The sequence below is a fragment of the Odocoileus virginianus genome, chromosome 6 (genome assembly GCF_023699985.2).
Source record: "Odocoileus virginianus isolate 20LAN1187 ecotype Illinois chromosome 6, Ovbor_1.2, whole genome shotgun sequence".
Taxonomy (NCBI): domain Eukaryota; kingdom Metazoa; phylum Chordata; class Mammalia; order Artiodactyla; family Cervidae; genus Odocoileus; species Odocoileus virginianus.
This window is the reverse complement of record NC_069679.1, coordinates 2016189-2031226: the sequence shown is the minus strand read 5'-3', so window position 1 is coordinate 2031226 and position 15038 is coordinate 2016189. Positions and strand designations below refer to the sequence as shown.

Sequence of the window (15038 nt, the reverse complement as noted above, 5' to 3'; positions counted from 1 at the left end):
TCCATTCCCCCCAAACTCCCTTCCCATCTAGGCTACCATGTAGCAACAGTGAGCAGAGTTCCATGTGGTAACACCTGAAATATTTTTGAATGTTTTAAATATGCATATTCTTGAGTGAAAATATAAGCTTATAAACACATTATAAACTTACTTATTAATGTTTTGAGACTGTGGAAAGAAGGTATAGAGAGCAATAAAGTATAAACTGAGTAAAAATAGAATAAATTTGGCTAAGGTTGGTTTTTACTTAGGCAACTTCTTAGAGTGCATTCACTCCCACCCCCAACCTCTGCTCTCTGAGATTGTGGGGAGAGGGGTCAGTGGGCAAGGAGCAGAGGAAATGACAGAAACATGCCTGTTAAGGGGGGAATATCTGAATCCCGCTCACCCCTCCAATTCCTATGTTGCAGCCCTACCTCTGATGATATTTGAAGGTAATTAGGTTTAGATGATGTCATGAGGGTGGGATCCCCATGACAGGATTAGCATCCTTCTAAGAGGAAGAAGAGAGACCACAGTTTGCTTGCTTTCAGCCATGTGAGGACACAAGGAGATATAGAAGCCAGGAGAAGCGCTCTCACAAAGCACCTTGACCATGGCCTTCCCAGCCTCCAGAATAGGGAGAAAGAAATGTCTGCTGTTTATTTCACTGCTGTGGACCCAGGTACGATCCCTGGTTGGGGAACTAAGATCCCACAAGCCACAAAGTTCTGTCAAAATAATAAATAAAACAGAAATGTCTGTTGTTTAAGCCACTCTGTTTATGGTATTTAGTTAGAGCAGCCCTCCCCACACCTCCCAGCTGACTAAGAGAATGTCTAAGCAGAGTCAGGGTGGAGAGTGAACTGAAGATGAAGAGATGTTTTCAGCAGTATCTTATAAGTCTGCACACAAGATCAGTGGATATACTTTAATATCATTAATCATCCAACAATAGAAATAAACAATACACTAAGTGACCATTTAAAAATGCCATTATTTTATAAATGACCCAATCAAAAAATGGGCCAAAGAACTCAACAGACATTTCTCCAAGGAAGACATACAGATGGCTAACAAACACATGAAAAGATGCTCAACATCACTCATTATCAGAGAAATGCAAATCAAAACCACAATGAGGTACCATTATACGCCAGTCAGGATGGCTGCTATCCAAAAGTCTACAAGCAATAAATGCTGGAGAGGGTGTGGAGAAAAGGGAACCCTCTTACACTGTTGGTGGGAATGCAAATTAGTACAGCCACTATGGAAAACAGTGTGGAGATTTCTTAAAAAGCTGGAAATAGAACTGCCATATGACCCAGCAATCCCACTTCTGGGCATACACACCAAGGAAACCAGATCTGAAAGAGACACATGCACCCCAATGTTCATCGCAGCACTGTTTATAATAGCCAGGACATAGAAGCAACCCAGATGCCCATCAGCAGACGAATGGATGAGGAAGCTGTGGTACATATACACCATGGAATATTACTCAGCCATCAAAAAGAATTCATTTGAATCAGTTCTAATGAGATGGATGAAACTGGAGCCCATTATACAGAGCGAAGTAAGCCAGAAAGATAAAGACCATTACAGTATACTAACACATATATATGGACTTTAGAAAGATGGTAACGATAACCCTATATGCAAAACAGAAAAAGAGACTCAGATGTATGGAACAGACTTGTGGACTCTGGGAGAAGGCGAGGGTGGGATGTTTCAGGAGAACAGCATTGAAACATGTATATTATCTAGGGTGAAACGGATAACCAGCTCAGGTTGGGTACATGAGACAAGTGCTCGGGCCTGGTGCACTGGGAAGACCCAGAGGGATCGGGTGGAGAGGGAGGTGGGAGGGGGGACTGGGATGGGGAGTACATGTAAATCCATGGCTAATTTATATCAATGTATAACAAAAACTACTGTAATGATGTAAAGTAATTAGCCTCCAACTAATAAAAATTAAAAAAAAAAATAAAAATAAAAATGCCATTATTTTAAACAATTATCAAAGTTACCCATCTCAATTTGAGCTTCCCAGGGTATCTCCAATGACGCTGGACATCTTTTAGAACTGGCTACAGAAGACCTTCTGGGATATGTCAGGATATATTCTCTCTTGTTCTGGAAAAACCTCGATCAATGGACTTCCTCGCCCTCTGGTTTCCAAATGTGTTTGGACAAAGATGGTACTAAGCTGGGATCAATGAAGGGAGGACAGCAGCTCAGAGGTGTTTACAGGCATTTACTCCCGGCGGTGGCCCTGCCCAGCCACAGGCCCCCAGTGACTGCGCTCTCCCGTAAGTGCACAGCTCTGGGGGCTGCCCTGTCCTGCAGGTGTGGCTTCTCAGGGCCCCGTAACCGCTCCCTTCTGCCCTTCCTCTTGGTGGTAGCAGTGCCCTCCTTCTCTAGTCTTAGGGCGCTTCATCGTCATCATTTGCTAATTTCCTTTCATTTTGCCAACGCATCTGTAATAGTCCCTTTGTTACATTACTTCCTTAAACGTTTGTGGATACACAATCTGTTTCCTGTCCAGACACCATCTGCCCAGGTCTGAGGAAGGACTGGTTGGTTGGTCTTGCCTCACTTAGGTGCAGGGTTTACTTACAGCCCTTTGACTGGTCACCAGCATCTCCCTTTTTTCCCCAACCAGAAGTCTCAACCCAGTCCAACAGCCTGTCAGCTTTCTGAGCTCCTGGATTTTAGATTTTACTTGCCCAGTCGGCTCTGCAGTACTTAGCTGCTCCTACCCCAACCCTGCTGGTTTCCCAGACCCTAAACTCTCTCTTCCCCTGGGGCTACAGGACTCCTTCCCCACGCCCTTCCATTCTGATTCCTGGCCTCACCCACCATAACCTGGTCCACGGGAGCTGCCCAGCCCCCACCAGCACGTCCTGCTCTGTCGCAGCCCACGTCCTGCCTCGTGTCCACCAGGGTGGGGATCAGTAGGAAAGCATCACCTCTGAAAAGGAGCAGTTTGCTCTCTTACTTCCTGATTTGAGGACAGATTTGCCAAAGTCCAAAGGGAGAATTACCTGACAGGTCTTTTTTCCTTATTAAATCTACTTAGCTAAGTTTAGTTTATCAAATAAGTTATTTCAATATTACATAAAACTTCATGGAAAAGATGTTACAGAAGGACCCATAGACTGTCCTCATTGTCTTCATCATCATCGGCCTCAGCAGCAGCATTAATGGTAGGACTCCACCCTTAAAAACATTCTACAAAGTGCTTTCAAGTTTACTCTTTTTAAGTCACAAAGTCTTTACAAGTAGACAGATCATATATTGTTTTTATTTTGTAGATATGAAAACTGAAGTATAGAAAAGGCATTAAACTTTTTCATGATGAATTAACCAGGAAACAGGGCTTCCCAAGGGACTCAGTGGTAAAAGAATCCTCCTGCCGACCCAAGAGATGCTGGTTCCATCCCTGGCTCAGGAAGATCCCCTGGAGGAGGAAAGGACAACCCACTCCTGTATTCTTGCCTGGAGAATTCCATGCACAGAGAAGTCTAGCTGCAAAGAGTTGGACATGATTGAGAGTGCACACACACACACACACACACACACACATGCAACCAAGGAAACACAGCTACCAAATATTCTGAATAAATACTGCTTGAAATAAGGGCTGTTTTTGCTTCGTATTAGAAGTATTAATACTGTACTTATATTGAAAAGAAGGTGTGCTCTCTGATCTATGCAGCCACTCAGTTCTAACAGGAGAAACGATGCCATTGTAAAAAGAGCAGGGACTAGTTTATATCTGATAGATCTTAGAAATGAGTGTAACTACTGAGGAAAGCAGTGAAGACCAGGAAAATCTGCTCAACAACTATAGTTCATGTGTTGAAACAAAGGGGGGGCGCACTAAATTGTGATGAAATGAGCTACGGCAGAAAATAAATTAGGGATTTACTAAAACTAAACACACACAGCACGGTGAAAAAGACTAGCAAGAACTCCAAGAGCCGACGTCAGCCCATTTTAAGTTGTTGCTCCCTTGCCTTGCAATTTCCCACTGTGCGGGACGCAACCCCAGCGGAGCAGAGGCATGTGAGGGACTGAGACCGCAAAGCCAGACACCAGGACCCACAAACCCCAGGGGACCCTAGGGGAGTCTGCACCTCGGGAGCCAGAGTGGGCTACACACAGCCCAGCCCTCTCTCCACTCACAGACTTCCCAGCCACATCTGGAGGCTCAGAGCCTGACTTCACGGGCAGAGATGACAGATGGCCCATATCACGAAAGTAACCTAAGATGAAGGCAGGGCAGCTTCCATGTTGGCTCACTGGTAAAGAATCTGCCTGCAATGCAGGAGATGGGGGTTCGATCCCTAGGTCTAGAAAATCCCCTGGAGAAGGAAATGGCAACCCACTCCAGCATTCTTGCCTGGGAAATTCCACGGACAGAGGTATCTGGCAGGCTACAGTCCATGGAGTCGCAAGATTCAGACACAACTTAGCAACTCAACCACCACCAAGATGAAGGCAGGGCGGTGACTAGTACTCCGAACACACACAGTGTGGAACCATACACTATGCTGGAGGTGGCCACACCTAATTCAATTTCTGACCCACAGAAAATTTAATTCATTTAAAAACAGTGGTTCCCAAATTGTGGTCCCTAGATCAGCAAAACTAGCGTCTCCTAGAAGCTTGTTAGAAATCCAAACTCCTGGGCCCCACCCAGGAGCTCCTAAATCAGAAACTCTGGGAGTAGAACCGAACAGTCAGTAGTTCAACAAGCCTTCCAGGTGATTCTGATGTATACTAAAACTTGAGACTACTGACTTAATAAAAATCTTTTTTTTTTTTTTCAAAATAGCTCTATCCCTCCATTTAAAGGAGGGGTAAATAAAATCTCACTTATTATTTACCACAAGGTCAGAAAAGTATCTATTTTCCCTTTATAGATAGTCAACTTGGGATTATCCTCACTGATCTGGAAAGCCATGGACCACAGATAATACAGAAGTAACGAATCACTGGCTTTGGCACATCCTTTTGCAATAGGCTGACCATCCTCATTAGGTTTTGCTTACCAGGCTTCATGTATATTCCCTGAATCCACAGAACAGCAGAACCTGGTACAAATACTGACTGAATGAATGACTGAGCACAATGAATGGAAGGCGACGCGGGAATTGGCGAGGCTGCCTACTAGAACAAAATCACTTGGAAACTAAGAACCTCCTGTGTCTGATCCACAAAATAGTTTACCTAACAAGAGATGACTGCAAGTTGACTGAATTGTCAATCAAGACTCTCTTCTACAACTGGCTGCCTAATCCTAGATCCTCCCCAGGCACAACAGCTGGGATGAGAAAAAGGAAACTTGTAAGAATCCCCAGATCTTCCCAGGGAGAGGTTCCACCATCTCCTCTGAGGATTTCTGAACAAGAATTGCAAAACTGGCACAATCTCAGCAGTGAGCATTCTGCAGGATTCTCCTGTTGGAGCATGATTTTTAAAAAGGCAAACAAGAGGGAGACAAATTGCTAGGAAGCTGCATTTTTTTACAGCAATTGGAAGACAAATCTAACTTCTTACCAGAATTGGAAACCCACATGATATCACTGTAGTGCACATGAATTATTAATGCTCATCATTTTTTGTAAATTAGGTATTCAGGAAGGTTCCTGTCGACATCATGTTTGACATCATAATGCTTCATCATTCTAAAAGCCTAATGAGATGAATTCTTGCTAGAAAAGAAAGAGATCAAGCATGCATTTCTGCACTCTGGGGAATACCAGAGACCAAGGAGATAATGAAGATATGGTTTATAATTGATGTACAAAGAGCAAATTAAAAAAAAAACACAACTATTACAACCCTACCACCACTGTAAATAAGACCAAATGGCACTTTACTTTTCCACTTGAGCATTTTGGACAAGTGAGGGGTGAGTGTGGTAGGGGGCAGGGGCCATGACTAGCAATTGTCTCAAACTCCTAAGGTGGAAGAATTCTTCTAAAAAGAAATGAAAGTAATGTCTTTATAAAATTACCTCATCTACAAAAGAACATGGAACAGGTGAAAATTGAAAAAGATACTATAACACCGAGTCACACATCCTAAAAGGATAGTGTTAAATATTTTAAACCAATTCTGTGACAGTAATTCTATGTGATTTGTATAAATAATCATTTTTGCTCTCACATGTAATATCAGATCTGTAGTTTCTGAGTTCTACACGTGCAAATTAGTGTTGAATAAACTGAACCAGCAGTTCTGTCCAACATCTGCAGCAATGGGTTGGAATGAAATAAGCTCTTGTTTGGAAATCTGGTTGACAAAGCAAAGTAAGTTAAATTCCTATCCAGGTCAAGCCTTTTTAACACTTCAGCGAAGTAGCAATGATATTTATACAAGTTCATACTAACTGCTAATAATTGGGACTTATTTCCCCTCCAGTTTTTATTTCATTTGGTCTCTAAGTAGCCTCTTGAGAGAAGTACTAAAACATAGAGAATGAGTTCATTCATTATTCTTTCTTTTACTAAACAAACATGGAATGACTGAAGTTGCCAGGTACTAAATTGAGATTCTTGCCATTCTGAAAGGCGAAAAATTCTCTTAAGCAAACGAAAAAGAGTATCTGGAGTTCATAAGTTGTCATCATTCTGAACTACCGCTTCATGTCATCAAATTTCCTTTTCAACAAGAAGGCAAAAGGACAGTCATTATTGGCAACATTCCAATTTAATTACTTCACCAAATAAAACATTTTCATCCCCTGAAATTACTTCTAATGATAACTTTATGTGAACCAGTGTGGGGGGAAAAAAGCAAACTTAGTGTTCAGCATGCTCCCTTATAACAAATGTTCAATTAGTAGCTAATACTGTCATGCATCTGGGTCTCTAGTTCTTGGATATTCTATCAGTAAACAGTTAACACTCAAAAGCTAGAAAACTTCTACCCGGTACATAGTAGGTGGTCAATAAATAGTGTTTGTATTATAATGATGATTATATTATCATACTCTATCACACAATTATTACCAGAGAAACTCTCTAACTTATACATAAACATCAGTTAAGCTTCATGTTACAAAATCAGATGCTGTTAGAGCAAGCTCACTAAAAGAAGCATTTGCTCTTCCATGTCATGGAAGTCAGCACACGTCATCCTTGTCTTCATCCATCCGCTGAGAGCTGACTTTATCCAATGAAGACTAGGAGCCTCCTCACACTAGGCCAATCGTTGAATAACTTTTCAAGTAGTAAAGATATAATGGTGCCTTTAATCAGTGACACAATTCCTGGTAATCTACTGACCATGTAAAAAGCTGTTGATTCTCTTACATTAACAGTCAGAGAGACACATTTCTCTCCCTCTGTACTGTAGGATATGCCACCATCCTTCTGTTTGCTGTAAGAATAAAAGGCCCAGTGGCCAGATTTACACAAAGAAAAACCTCTTGGACTTAATAGTATTTTGAAAACACACAGGAGGACACTGTTAAAAAAAAAATCATCATTTTCCTTCTGCCACTAAGAAATATTCAGTGACTGCTTTAATCACTTAATGTTTTCCAGTGGCTCAAAATTTCACTCTCCTGAAAGATAAGATGAATGTGCAGAATGAATCTTCATCCTCAGGCAGCAGCACTTGCATTGGAAATCAGTTCCCCTCACGGCAGCGCAGCCGACCCTCCAAACTCCCTGCCAGGTTCTTTCAATTATGTTCCAGACACGCAGCCAACCCAAAGAAGTCGTAAACAACAGGTTCCACTCGGGTCCTCCTCCTCCATTCCCTTCCTCCATCCCTCCAGAGAACGGAAACCCTCTCATCCATTCACAAATCCTCACACTCGGCCCCTGTGGCTGAGACTGCATGCAACCCGGCCGGCGTCTCCAGGTAAAAATTGAACACGAGGGCACTATAGTACCGTGGCACCGAGTCTGCACCCTTCACCTCCCAGCCACGCACATCCAGCCCGGAGCTCGGATTTCATTCAGGGAACTCGTTTCCGAACGCTCCCAACGATGCCCACCCCTCCTCCAGAGCTGACCCAGTCCAGCCTTCTCCTTCTCAGTGAGAACCAGGCCAGCCCACCTGCTTCCCTTCTCCACCCGGCCCCCCCAAAATCGGCTCTCAGGACCCCTCCGGGGTCTTTAACGCACCCATTTCCGGGGCCCTCATCACTCCCCTCCCAAATGAAAAGTAAACTCCTCCTTAGTAGCCATCTCCCCAAACCAACCAGGCCACTAAACTCCGCCGGAGCCCCCTGCCCGCGGGACGCGGCGGGCGCCCCCCGCCCACCCCGGCAGCGCGCGGGCGCCCGGCGTTTACCTTGACGCTGGTGTAGCTGGTCTGGGTCTCGGCCTCCGCGCTGCTGCAGCAGTGGCGCCTCCGGCCCCTGCAGGTGGTCGCCGCGGGGCCCGCGGAGCCCGCGCTGCCGCCGCTGCCCAGCTCCCCGCGGGCCCTGCGGGCGCGGGCGGCGCCTGGGGGCCCGGACGCGCGGCTCTGGGGGATGGCGTCGGCGGCGTCGGTCTGGACGAAGAGGCCGTGCAGGGGGGCCGCGGGGCCCTGCGACACGCCGGTGGTCTGGCGGGGCGAGTCGGACTCGTCCGAGTCCCGGCAGTAGATCACGCCGCTCTGCGAGACGTGGATGCTGGGGGCGCAGCCCATCCCTCGGCCGGGCTCCCCCGCGCGCCCGCCCGCGCCCCCGGCCGCCCGGCCCCGGCGCCGCGGCGGCCACCTGCAGTGAGGGGGCGGGCGCCTCGGCGGCAGCGGCTGCGGCGGCGCCCCGACCGTGCGCCCCCCGGCCGGTCTGGCCGCCGCTCCGTCGGGCTCACCGCGGGGCACCCCGCCGAGCCTGCCGGAGCTGCGCGCGTCACCCCAACTTTCCCTTCTGGGCCATCTTCCTTCTCGAGCGGGCGAGCGCGCACACACAGCGCCCCGCGCGCACCGGCGGCCGCCACCCTCTCCGCCGCGGCGCCCCAAACGCGCTCCCCACGCCTTCGCCCGCCCCTCCGCCCTCGGCTCCGCTCGACCCGCGCCGCCGCCCAGCTCGACCTCGCCGGGGCCCCGGGGCCCCAGCACCGCCCGCACCTCGTTCCCTACTTTCACTCCGCGTGTCTCCCTCCCTCCGTCCCTCCCTCCTTCTCTCCCGCCCGCCTTTCTCCGCGGCGCCCCCGCTTCGCAGTCGCCGCCGATGGGGCGCTGCTGCGCCCCTCGGCCCCGCCCGCCGCTCCCCGCACTCTCGCGGGCTGGACACAGCGCGCTCGCCGCCGGGCTGGGCACCCCCACGCCCCGCCTCCCCTGGGCCCCAGGGTGCGGCGGCAGTCACCACGCCCCGGCGCCCTCCCCTCCCTCCGCTGTCCAGAGGCCTCGTTCCTCCTGCACCGGTCCCGGGGGCCACGCCTCCAGCGCCCTAGCCTCTCTTCCCCTCGCAGCACAAACCCCGGGCTGGCCCCGAAGGGTAGTGTAGCCTGAGGAGCACCCCCAAGAAGCCTCTGGCCTTTCAGGAACACATGGTAACATCCCTGAGCCAAACATCATGACGCCCCGTGGGGCCCCTCCAGCCCGCGCCCACCCATCTAACTTGCTCGCCTCCCAGTTGACTCAGATCATTGAGAGGCTTCCTACCTCTGTAGTGCCCCGCTTCCCCATGGACCCCGAAGGCTGAGTTGGATGGCGACCCAGTCTTCAAAAGGGTAGAGCAGACAGATGATGTCCACTCATCCGAGGTCACGCCAAGGGACCAGAGACCAGGTGGAGGACCAAGCCCTTGAATGCACAAATTCCTCTAAGACCCAAAGAAAGAACAGAAAAAGCTGTTCCCGTGGTTCTGGGCTTTCTCCTCCAAAGTTTTCACCTCTTCCTTGGGTGTCACTACATTTTCACAGTGGCTTCTCCTCCATCCAGTCCCCACCCCCAACCCCTCCCCCCGATTGCCCACTGGTCTGCCTCTCACCAGGCTGGGCAGTCCCCTCAGTGAGGCATGCACAACTTCCTTGGAGGGGAGCAAGAATACCTTCAGAAGGATGCTTATCCTTCCGGATGTGTAGTCTGGGTTGGAGCTGCCAAGCACCACTGCCCATTTATTCAGTTGTTCTTTGAATAATTCCAGTCTGCTGCCACAGCATCACAGAGGAGAAATGGATGGTCCAAGAAAGGACTCAGTGTATAAGGTCAAATGCAAAAGCAAGAACATAGAGTCCTAATGCAAAGCACAAAGAAGAATCCAGCTTGAAATAATCTCTTTGGTCCTTCCCTCTCTTTCTCTCCCCATCACATCAAATTTGGGGATGACTGGGTCAAGACTTCAAATGACAGCTTCTAACCTTCACAGAGAAGCAAGGTGTCACCCCACATCTCAAATTCAGATATACAGAGGAGAAAGAACTAACCTAACTTAGTTTAACTGACCTCATCTAAGTCTTTTTTTTCTCAGCATTCTCTTCCCAACTCTCGGTCTCTAAAAAATTTTTTTGATTACATGAAAAAAAGTCTGTGCTACATTTTCTAATGGACAGGCAAATTGCTCATAAAACTCCTGTGCAGGTGGGGTTCCTCCCAAAGCAGATTCTGAAATGATATTCTGCAGGCGAAAGGCTGATGAGCGCATACGCTTGGAATCGACATCTGGAAGGAAAGGAGGGAGAAAAGGAAGTAGGGAAGGGAGGTGGAAGTTGAGCAGAGGGAGAAAAACTGAGCTAGGAGGCAGCCTCACTAGAAGCCACAGGCGCCCCTGCAGGGAAGATTCTGAAGCTGGGTGATGCTTCAGCGTTGTCCTGAACTGGGTCTAGGAGGACACGCCTTTATACCCTCACATAGGTCAGCAGTCACTTGTAGGCCACCTGGTGGCCCTGGGCCAGGGGACTCTTCAGCTGAGGCAATCCCCTGGTAAGACTGACACCTGAGCAGAGGGCTCCCTGCTGCCAGCACTCCTGGCACACCGCTTCCACCACAGTGCCCTTCCAGGCTTCCTTGTCCCTATCCATGACTATAAGACTACCACATTAAATGGTCACCACTGAGACGCAGGGACAGTCATTCATTTGAAATAGGTCTAAGCCTGATGGCTGCCAACTGTTCTACTTCCAAGGGACCATTCAGAATCCAGGAAAACATCATCCAAGTTAAGTTACACAAGCGCTAGCCTCCATACCAGTCCCTGACTCAATGTTAAGTCAGGAGATAACCGCTCCTAAAGCTTTTTTTGATTCTCTTATATACACCCATTTCAGTCATCATCCTTCATGGAGCTACCAATCAAGGTCAATCTTTTTGGACATTTTGAGCCATGCTAATTCTCATGCCCCATGTCTACTTTTTCAGTTTTCTCCAGGAATGCGGTTACTACGATGAAATCTCCCAGAGAAGAGAAATGGGCCAGCCACTCACTGAGGCTTTGAAAGGAAGAAAGCTATGATAAAACATAAGTTACAGCCAATCTTCTGGTGGAGAACATTAGGAGCTGAGTCATGAAGGGACAAGTCACCCAGAAAAAAATTTAGGAAAAAAAAAGAAGAAAAAATAGAAGGAAAAAGGAAAAAGATTTAAGTTTTGAGAGAGTAAATAATCTCAAGGTGGCTACTGAACAGGACTGAGCTGCTTCAGTACCTTAATTGACCATTTCATATGAGGTCCCATGCCTTTCACTAAGTGTGAATCTCCTGCAGGAACATAAGAGGGAATGGGGAAATGCACTAGGTATAAATTCCTCCTTCCATTCCCAGAACAGCCAATAGTTTTAGACACAATCTCAGACCCAGCTTCCGCTGCCAATTCTGGCTTAGTGAAAGGAAAAAAATAAAGTATCCCGATAATCTCCATCAAGTGTTCTCAGTGGGAATGTGTAACCTCCCCCCATCGCTGGCACGAATCTGGTCACTGAAACATGCAGAAATGTGCGAGTGGAGGAGAAATGATTTAACTGAAATCGTTCCCCAGCTAAGCTCAGGCCCGAGTTCTTGCTCCTGTAAGTGATTTCTGGACCAATTCCCACGTCACAATTTCAACGCATTCCAGGATCACAGCAAAGTCTACAAGTTCAGACACTGCAGATAAAATTTAGGCTCAAGTTACAGAATAAGGCCAGAAAAGCCAACATTATTTAAAAAATTGAATTAAGTTTAAAAATTTAGCTACAGCCAATGTCCAAGAAAGAAATCAAAAAGCAAACCAAATCAGAAATTTCTTCAGAAACTCAGAAATGTCCAAGGTCAGCTGAACGTTACATACAAGGTCGGCTTTTATGTTTTATACTCGTACCAAATACTGCTGGTTTCAGAATTATGACCCAGAAGCACTGCAAGACTCTGAACAATTAAGGCCCCTTACCAGTCGAGATTGGTATAACTCTCCTAGAATTCCTCTAAAGGAGCAAAGAATGTGATTGATACATTTTGAGTGACTCTTCATAAAGGTTAAAACAATAGCAGTTTTGGATTAATCTTTAGATAATCAAACATTTAATCAACCAATCAACCTTACGGAGCTCTGAATTCAAACTATATTCTTAATGGCGGAGCTTATTGGAAATCTAACCACCTGATAAGTGAACTGACACAGTTTATTAGGTAGCTGGGCACAGTGGAAGGTTCCTTGATCTCAGAGAGAGAAGGGCAGACCTGGAAGCAGAACTGCCTCTTGCAGCTGTGTAACCTCAGGCAAGTCACTTAACCTCGGGGCCTCCATTTCCTACATCATCTCCAGCATCTCTAAATCACCAACCTTTGGGAATGCAGTGAAATCTCTACTTTCTTTTATTAAATTGTTTTTAATTTAGAACAGTGGCTTTTTTGAGCTGAAGGAGTGGTCTTCAACCTCCCTGCACATCAGAATCACCCCGAGGACTCTGTCAGAAACACAACAGCTTCTGGATCCCACCCCAGAGACCTGGAGTCAGGGGTCAAGGGTAAGTCTAGCATTTGCCCTTTCAAAGAAAGTGAGTCCAGTGTAGCCTTTCCACAGCCTTCTTTGGAGACTAGAGTAAGAACTGAAGTCCTGGGACTGCCTTGGTGGTCCATTGGTTAAGAATCCACCACCAGTGCAAGGGATATGGGTTCAATGCCCGGTCCAGAAAGATCCCAGCCCATGCGCCACAAGTACTAAGCCCGTGCTCCAGAGCTGGTTCTCTGCACCAAGAGAAGCAGCTGCAATGAGCAGCCCATGCGTAACAACTAGAGCGTATCCCCCACCTACCACAACTGGAGAGAGCATCATGTGGCAGTGAAGACTCAACGCAGCCGAAATAATTGGAGAAAAACAACTGACATCCTTACAAGAGCCTGCAGTATCCTATCTGCTGTGGCCCCTGCCCTGCCTTCCTGTGCCTGCTCAGTCTCACTGCTCTAGCCACAATGACCTCCTTGCTGTTTGCCCAAGAGAACTCACAGTATCAGCCAGGAGCCCTTTTCCTGTTACGCTCTTCATCCAAAAGAACAGGGCTAACTTCCTCACTTTCCTTAAATCTCTGCTCAAATGCTGTCTTCTCAACAACTCATTTAGCATCACTCCTCCATGTCCCCCCATCACTCCTGATTCCACTCCGCCTGGTCTATTTCTCCTCTTTTCATAGCATTTATCACTTTTCAACTGATTCTGTAATTAGTGCCTTTATATTTATTGTCTATCTTCTCCCACTAGACTGGAGCTCTGCTAGAGCGAGCAGAGATTTTTTTTTTTGGTTTCTTATTCACTGATGGATAAACTACCTAGTGCCTGGTACCGTGCCTGTTGAAATATTTGTTGAATGAATGAATGATTTTTTCTCATTTCTTCCTTTTCTGTTTTTCTCTTCTCTTAACTGATATACCTCAGAATGGAAGGGGGTTGGTTTTTTTCTTGAGTAGAGGGTTATGTTCTATGTTTTTTATTTTTAAAGTCAGTGAATGGTTTGACCTCATAATCCTCCTTTTGGCATTATACATCAGAAAAGTCAAAAGAATAAAATAGTTTATTCACAATGTTTGTAGCAACACTGTTTATGATAATGAAAATATCATATTTGATATCATCTAAATATCAAACACTTAAGGAATAGCTCAACAAACTATCCTAGCAGTCAGAATACCACTATTTATATGTGTATGGGGTAAATATTTATATGTAGTATATGTAGATGGATCACAGCTATGGAAAATGAATGTCTATCTGTTGAGGTTCATAAGTGAATGTAAAGTGATATAGATAAGAAGCTGGAACACGGAAGATTTCTTTTTTTGAAAAAACTATTTCACTGAATACAAAAATAATGTAAATGAATGAATGAAATGTTTCTCAATTCTCTCCCCAAAAATATTTTAGCTAAGTATATTTTCCTTCACAGACTTCTAGTGATTTTTTTTCTTTCAGACAGAAGGCAGAAGATGGAAAATATTAAAGAAGGAAAAGAATCAGACATAGATAGAGACAAATTAATTTCTGGGTTTTTTTTTTTTAACAAATTTCTTTCTGATTTACAAAGGAACTACTTGCAAAGCAGAGGCACAGAGACACAAAGGCACAGAGCCTACCAGAAATGAGAGTCAAAAAAGTAAGCATGATTCTCATGCTGAAATATTCCTGCCACGTGGCTTCACAGCTCTTTCAAGGGAGTAAAAATAAGTTTTAAGTTGTATGTTCAACTGTGAGTATATCACTTCTTGGACCTTTCACCACAGACCAAATGAGAATTTGGGGGACTTGGCCCACAGGATAGTTTTCCCAAGCCGGTTGTAGAATATGCGGGAAGGGATTCAGCCCTTTTGACTTTTTTAGGTTAACATCATCCAACATGGAATCCACTGAGCACTGGGCTCTGAATCCCTGTTATCAAAAGTGATCTGACCTTCCTATTAACAAGAACACCACAGGAAGGGGCTGGATCAGTCCTGGAAAGGGGCCTCCAGAATCTTCTTTCTACTCATTTTCAGAGTTCTCCTGCATTCAAATAGTTAGATTATGAAAGGTGAAACATTCATTTCCAAAAATCTGGTAAGTACGTCTCACAGGAGTAAAATCAGGCATAAAAGGTATGGTCCTACTCAAAGGAGCTTATAGAACAATCAGGGAGATGGGACTTACACACAGGAAGTGAC

At 46.2% G+C, this 15038-nt stretch overlaps 1 protein-coding gene across 3 annotated transcripts in view; it reads right to left on the bottom strand.

Moving 5' to 3' along the window:
- Window positions 1–15038, bottom strand: part of PDE8B (phosphodiesterase 8B) — a 254927-nt gene that overhangs the window by 211883 nt on the left and 28006 nt on the right. For 2 of the 3 annotated variants that reach the window (XM_020902681.2, XM_070468574.1), the window contains exon 1: window positions 8299–9035. The exons of the other annotated variant lie outside the window; for it this stretch is intronic. In XM_020902681.2, the coding sequence (XP_020758340.2) occupies window positions 8299–8637 (339 nt within the window). In that variant the 5' untranslated portion in view covers window positions 8638–9035. Of the gene's footprint in view, window positions 1–8298; window positions 9036–15038 lie in introns of those variants that run through there. 3 annotated transcript variants of the gene reach the window in all.